Source organism: Podarcis filfolensis, assembly GCF_964270895.1.
Source record: "Podarcis filfolensis genome assembly, chromosome: 10".
NCBI classification, from domain to species: Eukaryota; Metazoa; Chordata; class Lepidosauria; order Squamata; family Lacertidae; genus Podarcis; species Podarcis filfolensis.
In genome coordinates, this window is record NC_139612.1 from 40,972,725 (window position 1) to 40,994,893 (window position 22,169).

General features: G+C 40.0%; 1 protein-coding gene across 2 annotated transcripts in view; it reads left to right on the forward strand.

The window, feature by feature from the left end:
• The window catches only part of LOC310743392 (uncharacterized protein), a 105,259-nt gene that overhangs the window by 28,110 nt on the left and 54,980 nt on the right, over positions 1-22,169 (forward strand). For both annotated transcript variants that reach the window (XR_014538989.1, XM_083573606.1), the window contains 2 exons: positions 6,312-6,447; positions 9,057-9,181. Coding sequence is in view for 1 of the 2 variants with exons in the window: in XM_083573606.1 (XP_083429732.1) it covers positions 6,312-6,441 (130 nt within the window). In the remaining variant the exon portion in view is untranslated. The remainder of the gene's footprint in view (positions 1-6,311; positions 6,448-9,056; positions 9,182-22,169) is intronic.

The window sequence follows — 22,169 nt, forward strand, 5'->3', positions numbered from 1 at the left end:
GGAGGATTAATTATCTGTAAAAATGTAACACTGTATATTGTATATTCATTTTAAGTGAATCTAATATTCTACCCATCTGCTCTGTTTAAAGTATATTGTCCAAGGTATTCTGTGAATTAATTTGTGTTGAAAATGGGGTTTTGATTTCTACATTATTGTTTACTTCTCAGTAGCTGGTTGAATGAAATAGCTTTGTCATATCAGTTTTATACTACAGTGGTACCTCAGGTTACAGACGCTTCAGGTTACAGACACTTCAGGCTACAGACTCCGCTAACCCAGAAATAGTACCTCAGGTTAAAAACTTTGCTTCAGGATGAGAACAGAAATCGCACAGCAGAGGCGCAGCAGCAGCGGGAGGCCCTATTAGCTAAAGTGGTACCTCAGGTTAAGAACAGTTTCAGGTTAAGAACGGACCTCCAGAACGAATTAAGTTCTTAACCCGAGCTACCACTGTATTTCTTATTAATTTACCCAACAATTTATATGCCACTTATATTTAAGAGAAAAAATATCTTAAAATGTACACAGAAAGAAAGAGACATTGCACGTTCTTTTGTATTTCATGAAAATCTTTAATACAAAATACTATTCAAATTTACAACTTACCTTAAAACATTACAAATAAAAATCAAATAGAGAAAAACTAGAAAAAACATCACAACTAACAACTAAACCGTGAATCCCAACAGTAAAACAACTAGAATAGAATGAAAATTCCACGTTTTAGAACATATAGAACTAAATAAAATCTTCTGTAAAAATCAGATTAAGTATTACAAATGAAAATTAACTACAAAATATGAATTCCACATGTTAAAAATAAAATAATTGACAACTAAGCAAAATGAAACCCAGCCAGATGGGCAGGGTACAAATAACAACAACAACAACAACAACAACAACAACAACAACAACAACAACAACAACAATATTCATTTTGAAAACAGTCCAAGAAGGAACATCCTATCCCTTTCTGCTTCCAAGATTTATAAAATGATCCCCAAATAAATTTCATTGTATAGAAGGTGTACAAAATGGTTGGAAGATTTTCATTACCATCACATTTTACTGGCATATTCTTCCCACAACTTCCCACCTCTTGGGTCGAACTTTAAAAAATCAACATTATGGGAAACTTTCATCTATTACCAAAGTGTAAAACAACTCAAAAATTTCTTACAAGGTTACCCCCTCTCCCTGTTCCACAGTAACCTGTAGCTTCATTTATCCACAGAAGCGAAGCCTAGAATAATCAGCTTCCCACTAAACAGATGATCCTTAATCAGTGTCAATAGGATGCTGGGAGTGATCACATCCTTTTGCCATGATTAAAATAGGCTTTGGCCAAACAATTGATGGAACACCTGTCTGGCTGCAGACAGGATCAGGAGGCCCTCCTGTCATTAGACCCTCCAAGCTTGCTAACCAATGGGAGGTAGCTTAGCTACTCATTGAAGCTAGGTGGCCTATGCCTCTTCTTGGAATCGAAGAGTGTCAAGTGCATAATAGTTGTAAGAGTGGCTGCAGGTGGTATTGTGCTCATCTCCCAGCCAAACACAGTAGGCTAGAGTTTGCCTTCCCCATCTGTAGCCATGCATTTCATGAAATGCTCTACATGCCTAATGATTGTCTTTGTATGCTGTTTTGGACTTTTGAAATTGAGTTCCCAATCAGAAGCAACATTGCCAAAGCCTGGCCTTGAAAGATGCTTTTGCACCTTTTATAGCTGCTGGGAGACGGGGAATATGAACATGCAAATTTGTTTGCCATTTTCAAGACTATTTTCAGTGCTGGATTACCAAATAGGCAGAGTAGGCACCGGCCTATGGGCCCCATGCTTTTTAGGGGCCCCGCAACAACAGATCAAAATAATATTGACTTGATCTTGAAAGAAAATTACAATCAAGCTTTCTTAGTTCAATGTTATCCCACTCAAGCATGCATACGAGCCTCAATATTTCAACTGCCTCAGGGCTTCCACAGGGTTTAATCCAGCACTGACTGTTGTGATAGAAGGAGCTGTGTAAATCCTCCTTCTGCATGGCATATAGCTAGTCAAGACAAAGGGGGATTTCTTTGGCTTGGGGGATTGTAACTGTAGTGGAAAGTTGAAATGCATTACGGTAGCTTTAATATGTCTGTTTCCTCCACAGCTTTGTAGCTCTTAAAGAGATGGGGATTTGCAAGTTTTTGAGATCCTTCAGGATAACAACTTATCACTTATTTATCCAAATTATTTGTATATCACTTTTAAAACAGAAGTCACCAAGGTGGTGAACATCATAATAACTTAAAGACACACATGGAAACACCAGTACAGTATAACAATTAACATCTGTCACACTGAATGTAAGCCTGACTAAAAGATGAGCCTACTCTAAAATGACTAATATTGGAAGAACCAGAATGCTTACTGGCTTTTAAAATCAGCTGTTATTATAAAATAAAGCCACATCTCCATTGTGGATATAAGCCTGTTTTCAGGCTTATAAATGTAGTCCTCCAGGTTATTAAAGAAAAGTATAGGAACTAGTGTTGTGTGAAGGTGCTGGGAATGTTCTACAGATCATTCTCCTTGCTCTTGAAGCTCCACTGTGTTCAGTGGGCCTTACTCCTATATATGCCTCTTAGTGTCCTTAAAGAGCTAAGCATTTTAGATTCCAGCTGGGAAACACTATAACTTATACCACTTCTGAGTTTGCAGTGTAGAGAATCCAACAAATTACTGCTAGTTTATTTGGGTAATTTGTGTACTGTAATGTTTTCAAAAATCACATAAGTGCTCCTGATTCAACAAGCAAATGTCCACCCACCTGGCGCCTAATCATTGTCTAGTTCTTTCTGTCTGGTCAGTATGTTTGCTAAGAAGATTGGCTCCACATCGAGGTGTTTATAAAGCACTTATGTGATATCTAAAAATATTGCTGTGATTTCTCAGCTCTGCTTACAGAACCATTTACGCTTCCCTTGTGGTATAGTTAACAAACAACAGCTTCAGATAGGCTCTGTTTATACATTTCAGAAGGAGTTCTAAGCAGAATCCAGATCCTGAATGCTTTATTTTTTGTTACTTTTCTATACCACCCATCCCCTGGGTGGTTTATATATTTGCTAATACAAAATAGAAATTAAAAACTTTCAATGAAGGATAGTCCGCAACCACCCGAAGGAGACCATTCCAAATCATTGAGTTGGAAGTGATTCCGTGGGTTATCTAGACCAACCTCCTGCAATTCAGGAATCTCAACTATCAGTCTCAACTAATGATGGAATGCTCTGTCACATACCCCTCAACTGTCCCAGGAAAACTGGGACAACCCATTTTTTCCATACAAGAGTGCGGTGGCCATTTTGGGTGCTGTGATCTCGTGCCATTGCATGATCTCCTATGGGTCACATGACTCCCCCTGAAGCGAGGCCCGGAAGATGCAAGAAAATTCTCTTTGTGTGTCTAGTCTTGCCCTCATGCTATCTTTCATGTTCTGTCCTTGAGCCCAACAGGAGAGCTTCATGGGTGCCCTCCCAAACCCCCACTATGTTTTGCACCAATCAGGTTCTACTTTGTCTCTATGAACTGCATGACTTGTGCCATCCCTTTCTCACACTATGTTGACAAGCAGGACCAGACTGGGGGACAAGCTCTGGATGGATGTGTCAGTGAGTGCAAGGGACAGATGAGATACATCTAATGGCTCCTTAAAATGATCATCTGGTTGTACTGTTAAAACTAGTGACATCACTGAAGCTCATAATCAGATGCTGTAGAAATCAGATGTGTTATTTCCCTCAAAAGTTCTTCTACAGCTCAGAATGAAAGTCTCACTTTTGTATGCGCCCAAAGGGTACTTTTAAAAACTTTAAATATACTCTTAGCCCAAGTCCTGGATCCCAGTTAGGGCTTGCATAAACCTAAGGAAATCCCCACCACCACCATCTTAGAGGTTTATTAAAAGGCTCTATGGACTGGTTGACAAGCCTAGTGACACTCCAATGCATTGTGTGGTGCTGGGGGAGGGAAATGTGCAACCCCTTAACTTGACTGGGAAGCTTTCAGACCCAGATAGCGGGTAACAAAAGCAAAGGTTTTCATTACAGGCAATGCTCGCTGTCCTTGCCACCCATGTTTTCGACCTGTGTAGCATGGCAAAAAGAGTCAAAACTTCCTCCCAGGTGCCTACTTCTTCAGGGCAAATTACAGCAGTAATTACCAAGTTCCGAATCACAATGAGCGGAATTAAATCCTCTTGAAAACCATTCCACAAAATTTAGTAATCCACCTTATGTTAGTGATTGATAGCCATTTACAAGGTGGTCACTTGACCCTTTATGTGTCCACACAACTGCTTCGATTTGTGGAACTGATGCTGTTGCAGTTGCTTTGTAGTATTTATTCCACAGTTGTAAGAAATTAAACTTACATGCTGAAACTCCCTGCCTATTGTCATCAGTCAGATACCTTCACTGTACTCTTTTTGGCACCTACTTAAAATATGTTTGTTTAGGCATTCAAGACATGTTGGTTTTAATTCTCGTATAATGTTTTCACTGTTTTTATTGACAATGTTAATGTTTCTTGTAAACTGCTTACAGTTTTTACTATAATCAAGTAGTATATAAATATTGTTAAATACGTGCCCAAGTCCTACCCAACACCCTGGTTGACTGGGGGTAATTCTTATTTTGCTGCAGTGGCCTGGTTTCTAAATCAATGATACTTACATTGATTAGAAAGTCACTTTAAAAAGGCTTTCTCTCACTTTCTGTAGTGTGTCTATGACATTTAATTGTGATATATTGGCAACTAGAATTCCAATCCTATAAGCAAATACTTGGTAGCAAGCACTATTGAATGAAATGAGAGTTGCATCTGGGTAACTGTGTACAGGGTCATACTGTTAGCCACAGATACAGATGCAAATTCTTCTCTATCATTCTATAATGTGACATGTTTGATTAAGTCAAAAGGCTTTTTGCAGCTTTTATTAGCAGAAGCATTCAAGACCTGAACTGACAATGACATGGAGAATGGCTTAATTTAGAATAAGCTTGAAAGAAAACAAATACACAGTGTGATGAAAATTAATCAAGGGAATATCAAGTCAACACTTCAATATGAACATAATTATGTTTGGCAGAATGGGTGTTCTTCTGGATTTAGCTTTCATACCTTAACTCATGCTTTGCCACAGATTAACTGTTCTGTTCAAACAAAGTGCATTTCATGTGTTCTCTGTCAAACGAGTACTACACCTGCTCAGACAGTCTGGCCTTATTTTGAATTGGGTCCTGCTTTCATTGAGCTGGGGTTCACACTCTGCTCCCACTACTATCCAGGATCTCTATCAGCCCTCTAGACTTCCTCATGCAAAAGAAGAAGGAAACTATAGCCTGAGGAGGAGGTAACGGGTGGCAGGGGACACCCCTCATACAAGTAGGGATGGGGAAATCTGTTAATTTTAGTTTCTCTTGGGCTCTCATTTTTCCAATCTTAAATTCACTTATACACATTTCCACATCAATTTGCAATTTTTATTTTTTTGTATGCAGTACAATTTTGAATGCATTTCCCCCCAATATACACATTTTTTTGCAAAGCAATTCCCTGTAACATAATACATTTTTATGCACAGTTTACCCAGTCATGTGTGTTTTTGTACACGTTGCTTGACTGGAGAATGCATTGCAAAATCTGGAGAAGGGCAATTTCCAAAAGAGGGCTGTGTGTCAGCTGATGTATTGTTTCGGAAAGTGTGAATTTTGTTTGCCTTAAAACGTGAACAGAATTTCTCTCTCATCTTTACTTGTAAAGCTTGGTTGAAAATGATGTGACTCATTTCTTGCCAGGGATCTTGGGACTCATAGTTTTTTTCCAGTTAATGAGAAGCTGTGTTGAGCCCCTTCTCTATAGTAGTGAGTCCTGTCTGCCACCTGTTGCCTTCTTCTGTTTTTTTTTTCTGCAAAGAGGTTCTGTTTTGTTGTTGGCTTAGGAAAGGTGCATGGCTGGGGGACTTGCAGGGAGCTGCACTTCCTCCATTTGAGCTTTCCAAACATTCCTATTGAGTACTCAGACAGCCCCCCTTTTCCCCAAGTATTCAACATTTTGATTGAAAAATCAAAATGGTTTCTGGAGTAAGCTGTGGCAGGGGTGGCCTCACATGTCACTAGTTCCTTTTCAAACTAAAATGTCATATTTGTAGTGGAAAATAGACTTTGTCCTTTCATTCCCCCCCACCCCCCACAGATTTGCAAAGAAAGAAAGTTATCCAAAATAATCTCTCTCACACACACCTTGTCTTTTCGCTCTGCAGAAACTACAGGTTTATTGAACGGCTCATCGATCCTTCTGAGTTGAATCCACTTAGAGCAAAATGGCTGCAGGAAATCTGCTCGTATATTCCAGTCAGCCCCACAGAATGGGGCTGCTTTCTTCAGGATTGAACACAGGTGTGTCAGAAAACATTGGGAACATAACTCATTATTGATTTTTCATTAATGTTTGACAAGTGAAGTTGGAGGCAGAAATACAATGACCGTTACCCTTGATACAAAAGATTATATGAAATAAATGTCACTGTGAAAATCTCTTTAGTATACCAACCCACAAGCCCAGCTCTTCACATGTTTACTAAGGTGTAAGTCCCATTGAGCTGTGGGTTAAACCACAGAGCCTAGGACTTGCCGATCAGAAGGTCGGCGGTTCGAATCCCCGCGATTGGGTGAGCTCCCGTTGCTCAGTCCCTGCTCCTGCCAACCTAGCAGTTCGAAAGCACGTCAAAGTGCAAGTAGATAAATACGTACCGCTCTGGCGGGAAGGTAAACGGCGTTTCCGTGCGCTGCTCTGGTTTGCCAGAAGTGGCTTAGTCATGTTGGCCACATGACCTGGAAGCTGTCTGCAGACAAATGCCGACTCCGTCAGTATATAGAGCAAGATGAGCACCGCAACCCCAGAGTCGGCCACAACTGGACCTAATGGTCAGGGGTCCCTTTACCTTTACCTTTAAGTCCCATTGAAGAGAACATGTGTAGGACTTCTGCCAGCAATCTGTGGCCCTCCAGTTTATTGTTTTCTAAACATTTCTTTAATAACTGGATGGTTGTTCCAATTCTCCAGCTGTAATTAGTTGGATAGATTCTATAGCTTTTTTTGTTTAGAAGCAACCGGGCTTGGTATTTTGCATCTTCACCTAAAAGATCTCAGGTCACAGAGTAGGGAAATGTTTCTGCATGGAAAAATGTGTGTGAGTTGGGTTTCCTCAGCTTGCTGGACTAGGCTCTATAAAGTCTTCTAGTATTCACTGAGTTTCCATGTTTAGATTTCCAAAACATTTTAGTGAAATGTGCCATACACATAGACCCACATAGAAATGGGCTTATTAACACTCTGTCTCTGTCTCCTCTACTGCATTATGAGATATAAAATACCTGTACCTAATTTAAGGAATGTTGGGATTTGTAACATTTTGAAGAGATGTTTGATAAACACTGAACATCATAAGCCTTGTTTCAGCTGTTTTCCATTTGTCTTTTATTTGCCAAAAAGCTGCCTCTTCCATTTGGTTTTATTAGCATTATTTGATTCTGACCCAGTCATTCTGATGCTTTTACTGGAAAATTTACTCTTTGTCAGTGATGTGAAAGATGAAAACCATTAGTACATATAAACACTGAAACCCAAACCAGTACTTGGTATTTTGCAGGACCAGGAATGAAATTCCATTAACTTTGCACTGAACTATCAATTATCTAAAATGTTTAATTTGTGCAGCATGTCTAGCGGACTGCAAGCATTATTATATTTGTAGCTTGTATTGTGTGTTTCCAACTGCATTTTTGAAAGACGATCAGGGCTCCTCCAACTGACCTATTTATACAGTTTTCACCCTGATTTGCTTGCACAAAGTCTGTGTGATGTTCAGACTATGCCCAGTCTTTATTGAGCATTTCGTCTGATTTGTTATATGACAATGAGCTTTCATCCTGATTTGCTTGTGATGAATAGATACATATTCCCCTTAACCATTCATTCTTTCCACACTCTTTAGTGTATTTGCCCCAAAACTTCTCTAATGCAAAGATCCCTTGGTTTGTTTTTAAAGTGCAGCTTTTGCGCTAGGCTGACAAAGCACTTGAATCTGCTTTTATTGTGCTAACCTAACGTTCTGGTGTGCACTTGAATCTCTCCTGCAAAATAGTGATGGCCTGGAGTATTGTTGAGATTGGCCAGAATGGTTGTATTAGAATTTTGAGGAAATAAATTTTCCTTCAATAAATAATCCCATATAGTCGCACCTCTGCTTACATATCCCTCCAGTTACATAAACTTTGGGATACGTAAGTGGCATGCGGTCTGCTCACTCTTCACTTAAAAATGGGGCACAAATTGGAAATGCAACTAGGTAAAATAGGACAAGGAAACGCCCTGTATTTATATTGCTTTTGCCAATGTGCAAACCTCACCCATCTTGTGGTCCTCTGTTCTCCCCATTTACCCATTTGTTTTTTAGTTGGGTGGGTTAGGGCTCCAGGACAGGCTGAAGAATGAGACTGTGTGGGATGTGGGAAACTCCACATGACTCTCAACAAAATTCTATGCAGATTTATTCTGTGAAATGTTAATTCCTAAATGGTACCTAGTCATAGTGGATTCCAAACAGGAAAAAGTGACACCATAAAGCCTAAAAACACATTTCTTGGGGTGTGAGTTTTTGTATGCTGTGTTGTTCATCTGATTAAGTAGACTGAACAACACCAAATTTATACCACAGTAGATATGCTAAGCTTTAAGGTATGCAGGACCTCCACATCTCTTGGTCTGTTGGTCTTCCAATAGATTTTAGTACTACAGCCTTTCTCACCCCCCCTCCATCTCTCTCTCTCTCTCTCTCTCTCTCTCTCTCTCTCTCTCTCTCACACACACACACACACACACACACAGTCCTATTGATAACAAAATGCACTCTAATTTGCTAGGAAAAATATATTTTCTGGCTAGGCTGTCCTATATTCTATATTTTCCTCCCTAGCAATTTTCCTTGTTTTGTTATTTTCTTTAGCTTTCCAGCAGTGTTGTGAATGGAAGAATATTCATCATGCATGTGTAAATTGTAGGAGACGTCTTAAAGAATTTTATAGATCTCCTATCATGTGTGCGCACAATGTCACTCAACTTTACTGCCAGGTAAGGAATTTGTTTTGATTAAGTTACAAAACGCTGAAAAGATATAATGTTCTTTTTTAAAGCTATAATTTTGAGGTATAAGTGGGTGCATCCCTATGTTTCCCCATGAAAAAATTATGAAGAATTGGAAAGGCGTGCACTCTTAAGGATAAATTGCTCTCAAGAGATGAATGTGCTGGTTTTTTAAATGCAAATATGTCAGTAAAAGGTTTATTCAGCAGCATTTTCTAAGTTTTTTTGCAGTGATTTAGGGAGTGCCATTTGAGCTGCAGTTACTAATAATTCGGCTGATTTTAATGATCACTCTGTATAAGGTGATCGGGGGCGGGACTACATGAGACCAATTCTCTGCAAAAATAAATAGTAGTACAGGTCATGTGCTGGGTGTCTATGCAGATCAGATTCAGAATTATGCACATAGGTCTCTATGGAAATGGGATTTTGAAGGTATGGAAGTCCAGGGTTGGCTCGTGGTATGACCTTGAACATCTTACCATGTGCTCATTTAATCTGAACAAGGTTAATTACAAGGACATACAAGTGGTACTGAGTGTTTTTAGTAGCAAAAAGAAGAAGAAAAAAGCAGTGCCAGAACTCATGTCTTGATAAAAGTGCTGTGAGTGTCATCACAAAATGGCTGCCAGAGGCAGCAAACAAAAAGGGGATGGTACTCTGTACAGGGAGGGACGCGGGTGGCGCTGTGGGTAAAACCTCAGTGCCTAGGACTTGCTGATCGTAAGGTCGGCGGTTCGAATCCCCGCGGCGGGGTGAGCTCCCGTCGTTCGGTCCCAGCTCCTGCCCACCTAGCAGTTCGAAAGCACCCCTAAGTGCAAGTAGATAAATAGGTACCGCTTTATAGCGGGAAGGTAAACGGTGTTTCCGTGTGCGGCACTGGTGCTGGCTCACCAGTTGCAGCTTCGTCACGCTGGCCACGTGACCCGGAAGTGTCTTCAGACGGCGCCAGCTCCCGGCCTCTTGAGCGAGATGAGCACGCAACCCTAGAGTCGGTCATGACTGGCCCGTATGGGCAGGGGTACCTTTACCTTTACCTTTACTCTGTACAGGTAAGTACTGCCACAGAAAAAACCACTGGTGGTACTCAGTACTAGGACCCCTAAGCTGAGGTATACACTTCGTTTTGAGGGTAGCTGCAGAGATTATTAGCATCTCATGTTGTAAATCAACATGAATCATTATTTCTTACCACCTCTCTGCTGCTTTTTGTAGTGTCCCCTTGGGATGATAGCTATCTATGATGAGTGATTTGACAGTATTTGACATTAAAATTGCTAAATGTAATTTCAGTCACTGATCTGGTTCACACTTAGACCTGGAAGGTTTGTTTGTGGTGAGTAAGGAGAAAGCTTAATCATGAGTCTAGGTTGGGACAACACACCAAACCAAACTTTCATGTTGTCTCAGTAAGCTATAATGTATATTTCAGTGCTGAGACTCCAATTTTACAGACCTACACCTTGCTTTGTGCCAATATTACCAGAAAATGCCATTTTAAAGATGTGTTAGTATTTCTTACTGCTACCGTTCAACAGCTCTGAGTTCGCCATGACATGTCTCCCTTTTTTCTTTTCTTTTTTGACACAATTGCAATCTGAATTAGTGGAGGATTGTACAAGTTTCCCGTCCTATGCCACATACTTATATGTGCCAAATATGTCATTCCCATGGTTCCTGATAACCTGCTAAAATTCAGCTTGCTGTCAGAAGGCACCTGAGGCTTCTGTCCTATGTTGAGTCAGTGAAAATACTGAAAATAATGAAAGATATTGAAACAATTTCTTGTTTGACATGTGTTTTGCCACGTGGATGAAAATCAGCTTGTAATGGGCACATGAGAGTCTCATCACAGTACTGTTTTATGGTTGGGCAGACTTTTGTGTAAAAAGATCTTCTATAAATGTATTCCACTCAGTCTGGAATGAAGGAAGAAGAATGAGCATTGGCCCCAGTACCTGTCCCTGGCCACACCCCTGCCCGTAGCCCCTTGGCCTGCCAGGCAGGGGCAGGCCAATTACACCCTGTTACTAGGTGGGTGGCACCCGGCCAGGTAAGTCCTGCACGGGGTCGCAAACTCCGCCCACCCGTTGGGAGGAGGTGAGTGGGAATTATAAATGTATTCCACTTAGTCTGGATCCCAGTGAGTTTCCAGGCTTTCATGATTATTCCAGGGAGAGTATTCTAGAATGTAACATTCTTAACATCTCCTCAAACAAACCTTTTGAAACCCTTACAATTTTTCTCTTGGAGTTATCCTAATTGTCACCAGACAGAAGATTAACAGGATGCTTCCCCCCTAATTTTCACTTTTTGAAAAGAACGTGAATATATATATATATGAAAGATTATTTGTTTGCTTTTGCTCTCCTTATCTCTGCATTTAAACACAGAAAAGGTATGTGTGCAGAAAGGATGTCTTGCTGAGTCCTGCAGCTGTGTAAAATCCAGTAGCAAAATCATCATCAAACCTTTTATTGGCATCACATACAAGCATCCATAGCACATTATGGAATGGAAACAAGATGGCGACTGAGACAGCAGCCTGCCTTCAATTAAGCTTTCAAGTAGTTTTTAGCCGCTTCCTAATTCTAATTTTATATTTTTAACGTTTTACTGGCTGCCTCATCACCTCTCCTTGTTTTTAGTTTATCGTTTTATTGTTTTACTGCTCAACCTGACATAACATAACAACAGTAGCAAAATGCAACTCCTCAACTCTTTTGATTTTTTTTAAAAAGGGTTCTCTAGGTCCACCCCTACTCTTTCTGTGTGCTTGGGGGCAGATTTGTGTTTAATCACTTGGATCTGCTGCCATCACTTTGACCCTAATTTCAATTAGACTCCAGTTCTATTTTCCGTATTGCGGACTTTGCAAGCTTAGCTGATGGGTTGGCTTCTGCCATGATATAACCACTTTGCTACACTGATTGGAATATTGATTGCACTGTAGCTGTCAATATTTCTGCAGAGAGAGCAAAGCCATAGCACCTTTATTGAGACCAACCTCCCAGCCCTACAAACAAGATCTTTCTATGTTGATGTGCATTTAATGTGAAGCGCAGTACAGTCCCCCGCCCTGGCTTTCTTGAGATAGTCTGTTCCTCTTGAGATCCTGTCTTTTTATTCAAGAGAAGCACAGCAGGCACACGGGACAATATATATTCTGACTGCTTCTCTCTGTGTTGTCTTCCCTCTAGCCGAGCAGAGTAATAATGGCAGTAAAGTTGCTACTGTTTAGTGACAGAAGCCCTTCAAAATGTTGCAGCGTAGCCTTTTCAGTGGTGGTGTTCTGGTTGTGGAATTCCTTCCAGAGGCAAATTTGCACCATTGCGAACAGTTTCTTCTTCCTGTACTTGGCCTCTTCCCCACCCTTTTCATCCAAGGCAAACAATGGACCGTACACAAATAAAATTTGGCTCTGCACCTATGTCCATTGAGCTAGGAGTAAGCTCTATCAAATGAAGTGAGACTTCCATCTGACTAAACATGCATTGAATTGTCACACAAACTGAAGTCCCATTGAAACCAATGAGATATCCATTAGCTGCAACTAACAACTTTCCAATTTCGGTGTGACTTAAGCACAACCTTCGCTGGACTTGGGCCTTTGATTTTAATCTCTTAAAAGCTGTGCAATTATAGGAAAGGACCTTTATTATATTTTATTTGTTTAAATATATCGTGTACCACTTGATTACAATAGTCTCTAAGCAGTGAACAAAAGATACAATACAGAAAAGGTAGAAACTGGTTGAAACTATAAAATCATACTTCGATTAAAATGCCTGCTGAGATTTTAAAAAGTATTCAGTAGGCTGATTATAATATCAGCATATATTCTATAGCAGCATTCATCAGATGGAGCTGTAGTCTAAAACATCTGAAGGCATCAGGACGGTGATGTTTTTTTTAAACGCTAGCATAAGCAACACATTTTGATATTTCCAAAGCTGCAAAAGATAGACATGAGCATATGCCACTATAGGCTTATTTGCATCTGGGGCTGATGGCTAGGAATTGGGGAGAAATTTAATTCAGTTTGCATTTAAAAGTGAACCTACCTACTTCTTACTTTCCAAAATAATATGTGAACATAAATCACAGCCTTTCTTCGAAATTTGCACTTCTCTGAATTTTGTGGCATAGTTCTCTAGCCATGTATGAGAATAATGTACCAAAATGCATTACATTGGCAAAATTGCTTTAAAAACGTGTGTACTGGGCAAAATTGCATGCAGAAATTTGTATTTTAGGAGACATGCACTAAAATGCTCATGCATTTTCATGAGAACTTTAAAAAAAATAAAAATCACAAGCTGATATGAAAATCTTAAGAGTGGAAAAATGAGGAAGTGAGAGAAACCAAAACCTACACATTCACCCATCCCCAATGATGGCTAAGGAGTTAAGCCAAAGCCTTCACAGGAAAGGTGGGTTTTAAGAAAAGATTTCAAGTCAAAGTCAAAATGAAGTATTCTGGGAGGACATTCCAGGGCCTAGAGGACAGCAAAGGAGAAGGGATTAAGTAGATCAAGAGAGCAGAAAACATTGAGATTATATAGAAGGGTAGATTTAGGAGAATGAGGGCTGGCAGCATGTTTGCAAAGAACAGGAAAAGGTAAATGAGATTTTGAATAAGCAATAAACATTTGTTTGATATATTTATTTTGTAGGCTTCCTGCTATATTTGTTCCTTATTATATTTCACACCTTTAAAAATATTTGACTGTTCAGCTCTCCATATTGTACCATCTCCTGTACAATTCTTTATATTCAGTCATTAAGATTCCATTTTTCATCCAGATAAGCATGGGATATGTGAAATAATAGATTTATGTGGCAATCCCTATTCTCTCCAAAATCATCCTGATTGGCATTGATATCCTAATTTTCGCATCTGTTTTGATTTAGAACTATGCTGGCACTTCTGTTATTTTTTACTGAGAGTTCTGTCAGGGTAGCCAGTCTACTAGTACTATCCTGCTTCTCTTAATTAGCATCTCGGTTGCAATGCCTGAAAGAAGATGGAACATGGTATTATTATTTCTGACCACATCACAAGTTGAAGCTATGTTAGGTTTGCAAGTAGCAACACAGACAAGTGGAACTACCCAGCCAAATACAAACACTTGCAGCCCCATTCAGTTCAGTCAGACTCACACATGTGCTTAACTCTCATCCATTAAAATCTCTGTGTTGCCACATGAAGACTTGAATATGGACCATGTTACTGAAGTTCTGATATACATCTGTTATGTGTATCTTCATGATGCAAAGCTATCTTCAAAGAGCACTTGGGTATTTATTCAGGGCATTATAGGGAAAGTGGCAAATAGTGCCAAAGAAATTGGCTATAATTCAACAGTTGAGCATTTCTCTTGCAAGATAATAGTGATGGTACCCAACCTCAGAATAGGAGAGGGTGGTGTGTCAAAAACCTAGAAACTGCCTAGAAACCTCTAAGATTAAGTCTCGGCTTCTCAAAAGCTTGGGTCTAGTTCCAAAATGGCCCAGGAAAGGTGACAAGCCCAGTTTGGGTAGAGTCCACATTTAAATTTATTTATTTATTTAGGCTTCATTTGAATCAGGCCCAGATTTATTTATGCACTCATTTCAGTCCCACGGGTGCAGTACTTGGGGCAGCTTGCAACAATTTAAAATCACACTGTCATATAAAAACAGTTAAAATACAGTAAGCTGCATCAAAGGCAAAGATCACCAGATAAAAACACAACTGTTATATAAAACAATAGGATACTTACCATGTGGATTAAAAATGTATTTACCAGCTGGCAAAAGGCAGCCAGAGAGAGGGCCACAGCCTATGCTTCAAGTAGCAATGCATTTCTCAGCATTGCTGCAGCCACTGACAAAGCTTTATCTCATGCGGCCATGAGCTATGAATGGCATTCAACTAAGCCATGCTCACCCATTGAAATCCGTGGGCTTAACTTAAGTCTGTTGGTTTCGTTGGGTCCACTCCAACTTAGTTGGATCCATCCATTCTCCAAAATTAGATCCATTCTGAAGCAGGCTGTGAGCAGCTCACACATGTTTGCAAGATAAGTTTTGTAATGAACCGATTTACAATTTCTACCAGTACCGGAGAAACTTTGACGGAAAATTTGTTTCCAGTGTTCATTTTATGTTTTCAGTGAAAATACTATTTTCGGTGGTCACTTTTTTTTATTTCTGCTTGCTAAGCTTTTGTCTGTGTATGGACAGCAGAATATTTCACCAATTATAAAACGAAGCAGGAACTTCATGGCCCAAGGAATTCTATAGGGATTGGAGTGTTTCATTAATTTATAGGCTATGTTTAAAGCCAAGCCCTTTGCTGGCAATCAAAACTTGCTATCGCCAATGGGCAGGCTCTGCCTGCTCAATAACACACTGGGGATTAAATGAAGATCCTTCTTGTGTTCCCTGGAAATAATTAGGCAGAGCTGATTTATATAAGCACTGGAATCTGCCGTCTATTGATACTTTTTCTTATTTTAAAAAGTTATTGAAAATCAAAGACAACCCTTTCACACGAAAATCCACTCTTCATTTCATTCGCTCCTCCCAGCTTTGTTAATTTCAGGAGTTGAATTTGGCAAAGAAAAAGGCTTTTAAGAAGTGGTTATTACTAGACAGCTAAGAGTCAAAAATGCTGGCTGATCCACTGCAATTCAACCACAGATGTATCAATAGAGCCTGACCCACCTTCTCTTTATTCTTGGTATACAGCACTGTTAGCATAGTCTGGTCAGCTTCAGGTTGGAGGGTGCCCTTCCTGAAGTCTCCTCTGGGGGCCCCTCTCCTATGCCATTGGCTTCCCTGGTGATAGTGGGGTTTGGCTGGGCGTACTGAATGACCACAGGGGCAGCAATGCTTCTGTGAGCTTCCCCCAGCAGTAGGGTTGGGAGCCATTGCTAATAAATTTCCCATCATGCCACTAACATCCATTGAAGCCTGCCATTTTTATTTTTCACAGTGTCCTAGAGGGAAAAGTAAAATGGCGGTGGTTCCAAGACTGGGCCTCTTATGGTAATGCTGGACCTGAGGCTGCGTTTAAAACCTTCTAAACAGTGTGCGAAAATACAACATAGAAACAAGAAAACAGTATCATAAAAATAGACACACAACATAACAAACCAGTAAAACAATGTTAGAAACACATATGCAAAGAGGAACTCAGTAATAACAGGGTCTGACCTGATGAATCAAGGAAAGATTAGGCAAATATATATTTCTTTCTAAGAGAACTGAAGCATCCGAGGATTGATGTTTCATGTATGGCAGAGGGTAGGGCAATTCAGAATGCAGGGGCAATGGCTGAAAGTGCCTGATTTTGTGTCACTGCCCTGTGATATTCTGTAGGGTGTGGTGTCGCAAGTAACATTTCCCCTGATGATCTAAGTAAACCTACATGTCGATACAGGGGCAAGTAGCCTTTCGCATAACCTGCTCCTGAGTTTGTTCAAGGCTTTATATATTAAGGAACAGATGTGGGCAGATGCAGTTTAAATGTCCTTGACTTTGAGTTGGAGAAGTGAAGGTTGCAAGTCCAGGCTATCTTCCTGGGCGTATGAAGAGAGAGAACGAGGAGTCTGTGCCATCTACAACTTGTGATGCAAATGGCTGAGATTACTGAAGGAGCAAGTTAGGCAGGAGCTGATGCCATAGCAGCAAATTGACTGGCAAAAGGAAAGAGTAGACTTTTAGTTCACATTCTCCAGCAAGTCTTGAAATGGCAGCCGTGACTTGATTTCACATTGCAGTATTCTAATTAACAGTCCAATATTTCTTTCAACTTTAAGAAGTGATAGGGAAGCCAACCTCCCTGCATTAAACACAATAAAGAAGCAGATATTTGAAGTGTGCGTACGAGAGAGATGACATCTTCGAAAGGATAGGAAGGCCAGCTAAGCCATATCTTGTTTTCATCTTCATGGAATTATCACATTTATATCAAATTTATGTCAGTAGACTCTTGACGTTGTAGTTCCGTCTACCTCTTCTCCTCCCCTCTGTTGAATTTGTGCTTTAAAACAGGTAAAATGTGCTTATGGGGAAGTTTGCAAATTATCACATGAAAGCCAAAGAAAAATCGATGGGAATATTTCCCTTAGGACTGAGCATACTGATTATAAAAATATTAATACTTAATGCCTCTATTACATCTCTTATGTACACAACTGAATAGGGTGGCGGGAGTGGGAGAATGGCTTAGGGTTTAAAATAGAAGCAGTGATATATGCAAATCTTCCAAATGTCAATTTTGTGGGCAGGATTTCTGTTTAGGGTAAAAAAAAAAATGAAGAAAAAAGATGATAAGTGAACACAACTGTTTCAATCTCATGAAGTGTATCACAGATGTGCCCTTTTCCAAACCAGATACCTGCACATAACATATGACAACATTGATGAGAAAACTGATATTTCCAGCTACCTCCAGTAACACTTTATCTGTAATAATACTTTGGCTGTTCTTGTTTGAATTACAAATGTTTCCTCTCATGCAGAGAATAGCAATGAATGTTGACAATGTAATGCATTGCTAAATTCTGTAATTCTTGCAAACAGCCCAGGCCGTGGTAGAATAAAATGCGAAACACTCATTTGCACACCAGAACTATGCATTTTGCATCAGAGAGGGAAGGGAATATGCTACTGTTGCAAGATTTCTGTTTAGTTTGACTTTTCAATTTTTACAATGTAAAAATATCAGAGTCTGAAGAGGTACAATGTACCAGGAATATTTTCCTTTGCTATACTTCTGGAAACGAATGGAAACCATAGTCTTCCACATCTCTTTGATTCATTTTCATAGCTTTTGTTCAAGCAACTTCCTAGAGAATAATGCCATTTTTGTTTATCCATTGCCTATAGTTCTGAATCCCATTCTGTATCTAATTTTACATATATATTGGTACCTCGGGTTAAGAACTTAATTCGTTCTGGAGGTCTGTTCTTAACCTGAAACTGTTCTTAACCTAAGGCACCACTTTAGCTAATGGGGCCTCCTGCTGCCGCTGCCGTGCGATTTCTGTTCTCATCCTGAAGCAAAGTTCTTAACCCGAGGTACTATTTCTGGGTTAGCGGAGTCTGTAACCTGAAGCGTCTGTAACCTGAAGCATCTGTAACACACATTTCCGCTTTTCAACGCCAAAAACTCGGAAGTAACTGCTTCGGTTTTTGAATGATTTCCGGAAGCCAAACGTGCCATGTGGCTTCCGTTTTGAGTTTCCCTATTGTATTGAGGTTTCCGCTTTCAGTTTTCGAACGTTTCAGAAGTCGGATGGTCTTCTGGAACGGATTATGTTCAAAAACCAAGGTTCCACTGTAGTGATAAGTTTTGAGGTGCAGGAGCAAATCATGAGTTTTTGGAGAATCCACAAATGTGGAGAGCATATGAAGGAGGAATGACTAGTCTTTCAATAAGACTTTTAGCAGCATAAATGCACAATCCTAACCATGACTCCTCTGAAGTAAGTCCTGTTAAATTATGAGGGACTTACCTCTTGGCAAATGAGGTTAGGATTGTCACCTAAACTTTTCTGTAGCATGTCTACAGTCCTGTGTATCATTGCCTAGTGGTAAGCTTCATTGAACTCAGTGGTGCTTACTTCTAACTGCATGGGCTAAACTCGAAAAGCACATTAAGCCTTTAAAAAAGGTATTCAGTCAGCTGAAATATTACACCTAGCTTTTAATTAGACATGCCAACAACATTGCAAAGAAGAGGTCCCATTTGAATTGCTAGCATGACGTTGAAAACCCATGAAAGAAAAGGACCTCAAAGCGTTGTCATTGCCTGCTGGAACAAGGACTGGCTGTAAGTTACCCTAGGTCCAGCAGATGATGATGTTGCTCCTGCTCTGAAAATGGTCCCAGAAATGAGATTCCAGGAGTGGCTTGCTCAGTGGGGCAGGGGCACAGCAACAGCTTCCCAGCAGCAGCAGCTCTGTGGTTTATGAGGAAAGGGCAAGCTGGGACTGCACAGATACGCAGGTGAGGGCACCACATCAGTTTCAGTGGTGGATCTGCACAAATGTGATTTCCCTGCCATCTCTTACCTCCGTCTTCCTGGTAAGCAGAAGTGACACTGCTGCTTCGAGGCTATTGTTGCCTTTCTGTTCTTCTAGGCAAGCTGTGCCTGTGTGTTCCTTCACATCCCCCTTCCATTACACCACCAACTGCAGTTCTGAAGTAATGTAAGTGCTATTGTGGATCCAGAATTGGATATTATCCGCAGCTTCCAGTAGCTCCATCAACATGAGCTTCTATACAATGGTTTCCACTTACTTTCCAGCGCAGAGTTGGAACACCTCAAAAGGCTACCCAGGCCCCTGCCAATGATATTTTCTCTGTGTTTAATAACTCTTACACATGAAAGTGGAATAGGATTCTGAAGTGCACCTCCAGACCTCACTGCTCAAAGGCACTGCCTGCCCACATGTACTTAACAAATGAAGCTTTGATATGCCTATACACACACACACACACACACTTGAAACTTGATTATGGAATGAAGGATGACTTCCAGTATAGAACACAATAGAAATAATTGCTGTTATCTGACAGAGAGAAGAAATGTGTCAGATTAATATTCAGCCAGAACAAAACATTATTTCACATAAACCCACCATCCTCGGGGAACCCAAAATAGCATTAAACCTTTGGTAAATGAAGTAATATTTCATATTTTGCCATCATATGGGTGATTTTTAAAAAAGAACTTTTACAGCAGACTTAACAATACCAGAGATACAGGACAAAGCATTAGAATAGATATAGAGAAGAATCTTTCATTTTATAAAACACGGACCATCCTAAAAGGATGATATGAGCACGTATGCCTTTTTGTGTGTAGCCTTTTTCTGGATTTATCTTTTTAAAAGGAAAGGATTTCCATTGGGATTTGCTCGTCTAAATCCATTTTCTCTTCAGCATATGAAATGACAGTCCATTCTCAATGCCCCAATATTAATTTTTCAAGCATGTCTGTATATTCATCTGCCAACCATCAACAAATTTCTTGGGTTTCTATTAGCTTGTCTCAAGCTGCTGGCAAGCTAAATTTCTCTAACAGGCATCAATTCGACGTATTAAATGCCTGTTCTGCCCTAGAAGACATATTGATTATTTTTTTCTCAGCAAAGTGACAAATACCATTTTCATGACTATAATAGAGATTGATTACAATTTTATGGAACACAGAGGGAGTTGATCTTAGTGAGACAGCCTCGGGGCGTATAAAAATTGAAGAAAATCATTTGGATTAATAAAGAAATTAATGAATTCACGGGCTGATGATAAAGTTGAAGCATTCTAGCTACAGTAGATGCATGGTTGTTACTGAATTGTGAAGTAAATTTAAATGTGCTTAAAATTACTAGTGATTAAAAACTTGTGGAAAATAACAGGGTTTTTTTGTTCAAATTTAAATGTAGTGTGGCTTAAGCTTGAGTTTTGAACAATTTGATGTTTTAAAAGTGCTGGGTGTACTTTTTGCACAATGGACTTTTCAAGGTAACGGTGTATTTAGATGTATAAAGTGAAATTATGTATCTCTCTGCATATCCCATATTCATGTGTGCATGCATACTTACACACACGGACAACATGAATTGCAGTTAGAGAATCCTATCCTCCAGTTCTGTGTATGGCTAGCTGTTCCCCTGGAATTCCTCTGCTACTCTCAAGGAAAGACAGATTTACTTTTTCTTTGCTGGAGAGTAGCAGATGGACTTCTGTACATACAATATTTATGCACTAGGCAAGATGTGCAAGAACCAGACTGTAGGTTGCTGGATGTTAACCAGTCAAATTTGGCTTAACAGGGTGCAACATTATTACAAAAAATATTTATATACCATTACGTCGTGTGTGTGTGTGTGCAATAAAACATAAATCTGAACAATAAAAAACATCAAAAACATTTAAAAATGTTCCCTTTCCAGAATCCAAAACAAGTCTTAATATCAGCATGGAGGGTCGCAACCCAAAGGTGCTCATCTGAGGTTTTGTGCACAGCTCCAAAGAACTTGGAATCATAGACTCATAGGACTAGGGACCCCAATGGTCATCTAGTCCAACCCCCTACAATGCAGGAATCTCAACTAAAGCACTCATGACAGATGGCCATCCAACCTCGGCTTAAAAAACCTCCAAGGAAAGAGGCCACAACTTCCTGAGGGAGACTGTTCCACTGTGGAACAGCTCTTACTGTCAGAAAGTTCTCCCTGATGTTTAGACAGAATCTCCTTTCTTGTAACTTGAAACATGAACATGACTCTTTGTCCTACTCAAGGCGCATATTGTCTAATCACTTGATTTACAATAGGACTATCATTTAGAAATTCTAGGTCTCACCCAAAGTGAGGCTGGCCTAAGGGCTGCTTCACATATGGTATTTTAAAGGTATGTTGTTGTTGTTTAGTCGTTTAGTCGTGTCCGACTCTTCGTGACCCCATGGACCAGAGCACGCCAGGCACTCCTGTCTTCCACTGCCTCCCTCAGTTTGCTCAGACTCGTGTTTGTAGCTTCGAGAACACTGTCCAACCATCTCGTCCTCTGTCGTCCCCTTCTCCTTGTGCCCTCTATCTTTCCCAACATCAGGGTCTTTTCCAGGGAGTCTTCTCTTCTCATGAGGTGGCCAAAGTATTGGAGCCTCAGCTTCACGATCTGTCCTTCCATTCAGGGCTGATTTCCTTAAGAATGGATACGTTTGATCTTCTTGCAGTCCATGGGACTCTCAAGGGTCTCCTCCAGCACCATAATTCAAAAACATCAATTCTTTGGCGATCAGCCTTCTTTGTGGTCCAGCTCTCACTTCCATACACCACTACTGGGAAAACCATTTTAAAGGTATATATATCTGTAAAGTTTACAAGCTGATACATCTAAGAACAAATGCACTTCTTGTATAGGTGCTCACACCAGGAAGTTAGAATTGGCTCTGGTTCTGTGTTGTGTGTATATG